Genomic DNA, 7,725 nt, shown 5'->3' with positions numbered 1-7,725 from the left:
CCATTGAGGTGGCTCAGATTCTCTGGAAAATCCAGTCTACACAAGTTTGGTCAGAGTGGCTCACAGGTACTACCCATTGCCACACAGATGGAGTGCTGTCATTGTCCTCACTCCAAAGGCACCGCCCAAGCCAATCGCCTTGCTTTCCCTGGCAGTGGGGATAGGTGTGGAGGCACAAAGTGGCTTTGAGAACATCAGTCCCAGGCCAGTCTGACGACGAGCTTCCTAGGCTTGCATGGTGTCCTAAAAGGCCACTTTAGGAGGCCACCCTGAGACCCAGAGTTGCCCTAGCCCTGGGTTCCCAAGGTCCCAGCAGTCCTGACTGAGCTCCCGCCATGGCCTGAAGCCTATTTTAGAGGGACTACACCTGTGACAGCTGAGCACCAGCATGTCTTCATGTCAAGCTACAATAGAAGGAGGGGTGGAACATGGGCCGGAAGCAGCCGTCAGGGGCTGTGTGGAAGCCTCGGCTACATCTCCAGCACAGCTTTGACCACACCTTGTTCCTGGCCATAACTGCTAGACTCCCAGATTTTAGTACCCCTCTTGCAGGTCCCTATACTGTGCTGGTCTCCCTCAATGGGCTGGGGACCCTGTTTTGCCACCTTCAAAGTAGTAAGAGCCACTGCCACTGGCTTTCAAAGGTGACAATGTCAGGGACAGGTGTGTGGCTCTGGGCCACCACTGCACCTCTGCTCACTGCCCAGGGCTATAAATACTCCAGCTGCAAATGACAAGTACCAAGAGGACATTAATTCTAAATTAGAGTTTGTGATTGTGTCCTTGGCTGAGGGTGGGAACCGTGTCCCACCCAGAAAGCGCCACTCAGTCTGACCTCTAGCGGCAGAGGTTGGAAAGCAGGGTTTGGAGAGGGGACAGTAGCAGAATGAGATGCCACAGACCCAGGTCAGGAGTAGCTCAGGCAGAGGCAGAGCCCTGCCCTCTGCTAGACTGGAAGCATATTCTGGAACAAGCATTCATTCCTGTGCATTTGTCAAAGTGAGGGACAAGAAAACAGGACAGGGAGAAACAGACATGGGGGTGGAGTGGGAGGGGGTGTCTTCCCTGCCCTAGGGAAGTGCAGCCTATACAGGCTCAGTGCCAGGGATGCCCAAGGCCCCATCCAGGGAGAGTTGGAAGCATTCCGGCAGCCCATGGCCACTTCAGCCACTCCACTCCCTTCTGGCGACCCCAGAACCCTGATCGTGGGGTGGTCCACTTGGTAGCATAGGGCACTGTAGTTCCTAGGGCCACTAATAAACGCTCATCTCCTGCCACAGCCATTGACAGGGTGAACACTCAGAATCAATAGCTGTATTGTAAAATAACCAGAGCATGGCCGGTGCCCGCAGTGCAAGGTCACCTCAGCACTGCTCTGGGGCAAGGTGACAGCAGTAACATGGCAAAGCTTAACGAGGAACCTCCTAGAAGGAGGCGGCTCTCTGCCCTGGCACCTTTGCCCCCATCTAGAGGGACACCTGCAGTCCTGGGCAGGGCTGAGTAACCTCAGGGCCAGGCAGGCCCGCCATGCCATGCCCCATACTGGCTGTAGGTTTCTCCCTCTTCCTGTGGCCCTGCAGAGGCCATGGTTACAACTCCCTTATCTCCTAAGTTAGAAAGAACAGGAGATTGATGGGGTTACCTGTGCCACTCAGAGGTTTGGCAACTATGGAGATGGCTTAAAACTCAGGTGGAGAGGCAAGAAATCAGCCTAACACACCCAACCCCTCACTTGCTGCAAAGAATTCCTTTTCCTAAGTCTTCTAGGAATAAAAACACTGTGTATTTGTCAGGGATTGACATTTCATTTAATAAGAGTGGAAAAGTGACAGCTGAACGAGCCATTGACGAGAAGCCACGTCTACATTGGGCTTGTAACTCCATTAAAATCACAACAGGAAAAGTACCGAGGGTTTAGGAGACACCAAGCCTGAGTGTGAGGCCGCCTGAGGCTGCTGTACAGAGAACAGCTGCCTTCGAGCCTATCCCACAGCCCAGAGCGCCCTGCCCAGCACCCCAAATAGTCCCCCAGGAGTCCCTGTGGGTGACACTAAACACTTCTTCCAAAGCCCCGAGGGCAAATGCCATCCTAAAGAACATGATCAAAGGGAGGGTGGCTCGCCTGGGAGCAGAAGCCACCTCACAGCTGGCAGCAAAGCCTGAGTCACATGGTAGTCACACTCGCCAAGCTGAGCCCACTTGGCGGTGTTCCCACACTTTTGCCCTTAAGGGGCAAGGGCAGGGCTGAGGGAGCAATGGCTCACACTGTCTGTCCCCTAGCTTGACTAGGGCTCCTCGGCACCCAAATGGTCCTCAGAGCCCAAATCTACCAGTATGGTGCTTGGGGAGTGGGATCCGAGTTCCAGCCCACCTATCTTGCTGTTAGCAGTTCAGTTCAGCTCAACACGAGTCTGTTACCCCAGAGGAGAATCCTGCAGGGGACAACCCAGGCTCTGGCTCTGTGGCATGCCCACCAGCCAAGGGTGAGGTCCGTGCCTGGTGGGAGATGAGGCAGCCCGTGTCGTCCTGCACCCTAAGCAGGCATCAATCCAAGAAAGGGTTCCCAAGGGCGGCCCCAGGGTCAGCCCAGACAGCTGAGGGCTTGCCATGGCTGTTGGAACTTCCCCCTGGCATCTGTTACTTTGATGTCCTGTCTCTCCTCCTGCTTGTTTGATGAAGGGCAATGGCAATGCCCAGAAGGGAACCAGAATCTACAGTCTCACAACCTGAATATGCATCTGTCCGAAGGGAGAAAGGAGGCCACAAGGTGAGGGTCTGGGATGGTGGGGTATGGGCTGCCAAGAGCACAGTGCCCAGTGCAAGCCAGGTGTGTGTGGTGACATCTGGGGGACAATGTGGCTTCTTGCCGGCTCAGCCCCACTGCCCCAGAGAGGCTGCTGGGCTCCAGACCTGCATCTTGCCTTCCATGTTTATAAAGAAGACTTTATGGTAGCACGTGTGCCCAGAACTCAGTTGCTGAAGCAGAAGGATTGCCATGAGTGTGGCCAGCCTCGGTTAGTTAAGGAGGGAGGCTCTACCTTCAGCAAAAAACTGAACAAGAACAAAGCAAACAAGCCCGAACCTCCACAGCACTGAGTTCCTCGTGCAGAGCAGTGGGCACTACTTAACTAGAGATGCTCAGTGGGTAGTTCTCCAGGCCCACTGGGGCAGGGTGCTGCGAGGCCCCCTGCTGTCTATCCTCCTTAGCAGAGACAGTACACACACAGCATTGGAGCCAGACATTCCAAGTGTGCCTCAGGGCCAGCTGTCACCCTAGGCCTGAACTCACAGAGAGGAAACCTCCACTGCAGCCTGAGGCCACATGCTGTCACCTCTTCAGTGAGAAGAGACCATTCCAATTAAGTCAATCCTTTCACTTCTGGAATAGGATCGACCTGAAGCCCCACCCTCCTCACAGGAAGGGCTCAGGTGATCTCACAGGGCCTTGGGATACTGCAGGGAGGCCCAGAAACTGGAGCTGTGCCTGGACATGACAGAGGGAGTGGGTGGGGCTGCAGTAGTCAAAGCTTCTAAGAGCTGTTTGTCACCTCTGTCCGCAGGCGGATGAGGGGGGGAGGGGCGGGGGGATGGACGGACGACTGTGCTCCTGACACCCCATCTGTTGGCGAACCAGGGCCGGTGAGCCATGAGGCCCAGCAGGATCAGCCCAGTGTCGGCAGTGTCTGTCTACACAGGACCTCTAGCAGCTGGCACAGTAGCTGCTTCCACGCCGGCCTCCCAGGCTGGAAGGTTCGTACACATCAGGAATGACAGGTTAATAAAGCGGCAATTTGATCAGTTATTAACTCCAGTGTCCACAGGATTGATTTGCACATTGTGTGTCTGGTAGAACTGCAAGCATTTTTCTGATCAGGCTAAGTGCCAGGATGAGCTGCATCTGGTCTCATTTAGGAGGGACAGCCTCTGCTCTGCCCACGTGCAAGCACTGGAGACTGAGGACACCCGTGCAGCTGCAGAAGGCCAGAGCAGTTCCACAAGCCTGCAACACCCGTGACTTAGCAAACAGAGATAAACTACACAACTACAGACCACCACACAGCGCAACGGTGCCACAGAGGGGACACTCCAGGACTGGGCCCTTTGGTTGTCAAGGCCTAGGGTTCCTTTTTGTATTGAGCTTGGGCCTGGTACCTTGGTAACATTAGAGGTAGGAATTAATGGAGGAGTTGAAGAATCAAGACCCACTTCCTGCCTTGGAGACTGCCTGAAGACTGGCAAAGCATGGGTGCCCTTCTGTCCCCTGAGGGAAGAAGCCTGGTTGGGGGTGGCTTCTGCAGCCAGGAATGCTCCTCCTTGGGGGTGGGGGAGGGGACGCTCCTGCTCCACCCAGGCCCACCCAAGTCACAGCACGTCCTCTGCCTCCTTTATTGGTGCTGTTGGTTGGGTGAGCGTGAGTTGGGGCTCGGACTCGGGGGTAGTGAGCTGGCGCTGGGTGCTCGAAGAGCATGAGGGTCGAGCGGCTGACTGGGGGTGCTGGGGTCACCTGTCGCCGGCTCCTCACTGCTCCCGTCTTTCTGGCTGCTCTGCTGCTCCGGACACTCAAAGTGGACACAGTGGAACACCTGGTAAGAGACAGAAAGGGCGGGTGAGCGGCTCGGCCTGGGCCCTGAAGCTTGGAGCCGAGACGATGCCACGCCCAGGTGTGCTGGCTGAGTGCGGGATCTCCCAGTTCCCAGTGCGCACCTGGCTCCTTGCCTGTCTCAGCTACCTGAAAGCAAACAAGGTTTTAGAAGCAGGTGGTCAATCATGGTAAATGCAAAAAGACAATTCCAGCGTTACAAAAGCCCAGGCTGGACCACTCAGAACCAGCGTTTCTCCTCTGACCCCTTTCTCCCTTTTGAACTATTCCTTTGCCAAAAAAAAAAAAAAAAAAAAAAAAGAAGGAGGGGGTGGAAGAGAGAAGACAGAGGAGAGACAGAGGAGAGAGGAGGGAGAGGAGGGGAGGGGAGGAGAGGGAGAGAACACAGTGAGTTCTTATTTAAATATAAATAAATTTTTTCCAGAATTACGAAAACGTGTTCAAGTTTCCTAGCTAAAACCTTTCCATAATTGCTTTCAGGTTCTGGCTGCTTCATTCATAAGTTAGTTAAGTTCTCTTTCCTCAGCCAGGTGTTCTGGCCTAAACCTATAGTCATAGCCTTTCAGGAAGCTGAGGCAGGAGGACCTGGGGCCAGGCAGCCACTCTTTGTTTCCTTTGAGCAGAGCAAGAGCACCCAGCCCCCTCCTCCCTGCCCCTCCGCCTGCCCTCTCTTGCTCTGCCAGTTTTCTCCTCAGGCCAGGAAAACCTAGGAGATCTCTCAGTGCCCCTCTTGGGACAGACACTTGTAGACCCAGGCTCTGCAGCCCTTCTGCCTGCAGGAGTAACTAGATGATAAAAACCCTAACCCGGGATGGGTGAGTGGCTCAGCCCATGCTGGGCAAAGCCTGGAAGATGCAAGTTGTCAGAGGATGTGCACACCGGGTGCCTGGCTTCCCCACTGATCTGTCCCCTCCCACTGCCACTTCACCCTGCATCATTTTCTCTCACTCGAATGCCAGTGTGTCCAACTGGGCTGTCAAGCCACATGTCAGCGCCAGTGCTGTTCTCCTGGGGACTCCTCATCCACAAAGGCCATACCCAGTTCTCCCCCAGGCCACACAAGTCTTGAGAGTCTACCTGAGTTAAAAGACACAGGCTGAACTTTCCTGCAATGAGTCCCAGGGGTCCCGCAGTTGCAGGGTAATGTAATCATCAGACATGAAGAACTGTGACCCCTGACCCAGCTGTTCCTGCAAACCCTGAGTCGCACAGGTGAAAGCCTCCTTGGCAAGGGTGATACACAGGATGCCATTCACCCAGTCACAGCCTCTAGAGGAAACGCCACAGAGTGGGGGGAGGGCACGAAACTGGTTAAGAGTGAGTGACAAGAGGTCAGGGAGGAACAAGAATGTGACATATACCTTAAGGGCGTGAAGGGTGAAGGCGTGCCAGGGCATACCTGGACAAGCAAGGAGCAGCCCAGGAAGTCAGCACAAGTCAGGGAGGACAAGGTGGCCTTGCAGGACAGGGCTGCGCTTGCGCTTGCCACTGTTGCTTAGCTCTGGGAACTAAGGCAGGTGTGTATGGAGCAGGGGTGCAGGGACTGGCTGACAAGATCAGGCTGGAGCAGGGCTGCATGCGGCCAGAAACATCTAGCCACGACAAACTCCTGCAAACCAAACTTTATCTATAAAGACTACAGAAGAAACACGAGTGTGGTGACAAATTCAAATGCCACGCTTAGAAAAAGCAGACGACAAGCCTTTGGGTACCCTGAGGTAAAGCAGCCGTGTACAATCTAGGAAGGAGTCACACTTAAAGGATACTAAGAGAAGAAAGAAAAGGAGCCTGCAGCATGTGGCAAGGACTTGGTAGAGGAAAGCCACTGGCCCTGCAGCGAGCGACCCTGGGACTCTCAGACAGGCTGTGGCCTTGAGAACACTCCACAGACAGCCCTCCCCTGTTCCTTCCCCTGGGTCCCATAGATGCTCACAGCAACCACTGAGCACCAACTCTGACCAGTGCCGCTGGGGTGTGCTCACTCACCACAGAGAGGGAGCTGGGGACCTGCCTAGCCTACTGGGGTGCTGACACCAAGGCAATGTCAGGATGACATGATGCCTGGAGTGGACCTTAGGGAGTACTCCAGAGAAGTGTTCCCTATAATAGAGAAGACTGCATAGACCAGGCCCCAAAGAGCTAGGAGGCAGGATGAGTGGCCTTGGAGGCAGAGGGGGAGTCCTGGAGTCCTGGTCCAGGTCTAGCCCTGAATCTCACTCTGGCAGTTGCCTTCCACCTGCTATTGTCACCTCTCTGTGACTGTGCCTGGTTCAGTCGTCTCAGCGATGTTCAGGGCAAGTCATATGCACACAGTTCCTGCACTACCCAAGATGTTTATACACGCTGTGTAAATGCCATGGTACCTGCCGCTCTTCAGCATCACCATACACAACACAGGTCAAGACCCCTCCCTTTGACCCCAAATACCTTCCAGTTTGTACATGGACCTGGAAGAGCTTGTAGTTAATGGTTTCTCTTCTCAAATGGAGATGAAACCTCCTACACTTCAGGGCAGCCATGCTGGGCCTGAGGCTGCCTATAGTCAGGCCCTCACAGAGACCTCATAGAAAGTGGCCTTCTGGTCTTATAACTTGTATGGAAATTGGTGTAGGAAGCGAATAGCTTGAACGAGTGTGACTATCACAGAGGGCCTAGGAAATGTGTCCTTGCTAACCCACCATGCTCCTGCCCCTACTTCCTCCCCTCCCTTCTTCCTACCATGCACTTATGGGCCTCACATGAGATGAAATGGCCAAGTCCTGGCTTTCTCTTTGCTTAGGAGCTGGTGTGATACAATTTCTCTCCTCCAAACCTTCCCCAGACTGCAATACTCCTCGGAAAGGATGTGACCAAAAGTGAATGAGGCATACCGGGCAGAGGCAAACTTCTGATTTATGCAAAGCCATTACCATGGTCTCCACATCATTTTCCCTTCAACTTTTCGGCAATCGTGTATCCCATTAGCCTGTTTGATTGCTGCTGTTCATGAAGGGGCACCTTCGCTGAACCATCTTCAGCAACATAGGATCTCTCCCCCGAGAGGAGCGGCCAATTTGCAATGCAGTCATGTGTATCAATCAGACCCAGTCTTCCTCACACCCGGCTGTCCTTTCTTGTGGCTGCTG

The 7,725-nt window shown here is 54.2% G+C and overlaps 1 protein-coding gene across 2 annotated transcripts in view; it reads right to left on the bottom strand.

The window, feature by feature from the left end:
- Window positions 1–4,069: 4,069 nt before the first annotated feature.
- Btbd9 (BTB domain containing 9) overlaps window positions 4,070–7,725 on the bottom strand; it is a 342,942-nt gene continuing 339,286 nt past the window's right edge. The window contains exon 11 of one of the 2 annotated variants that reach the window (XM_051187068.1): window positions 4,070–4,583. In XM_051187068.1, the coding sequence (XP_051043025.1) occupies window positions 4,386–4,583 (198 nt within the window). In that variant the 3' untranslated portion in view covers window positions 4,070–4,385. The remainder of the gene's footprint in view (window positions 4,584–7,725) is intronic. The other variant, XM_051187069.1, reaches the window with a different exon arrangement.

The sequence above is a fragment of the Phodopus roborovskii genome, unplaced genomic scaffold (assembly GCF_943737965.1).
Source record: "Phodopus roborovskii unplaced genomic scaffold, PHOROB, whole genome shotgun sequence".
Classification (NCBI taxonomy): domain Eukaryota; kingdom Metazoa; phylum Chordata; class Mammalia; order Rodentia; family Cricetidae; genus Phodopus; species Phodopus roborovskii.
The sequence above is the reverse complement of the archived record's forward strand: the minus strand, read 5'-3'. Positions and strand labels throughout refer to the sequence as shown.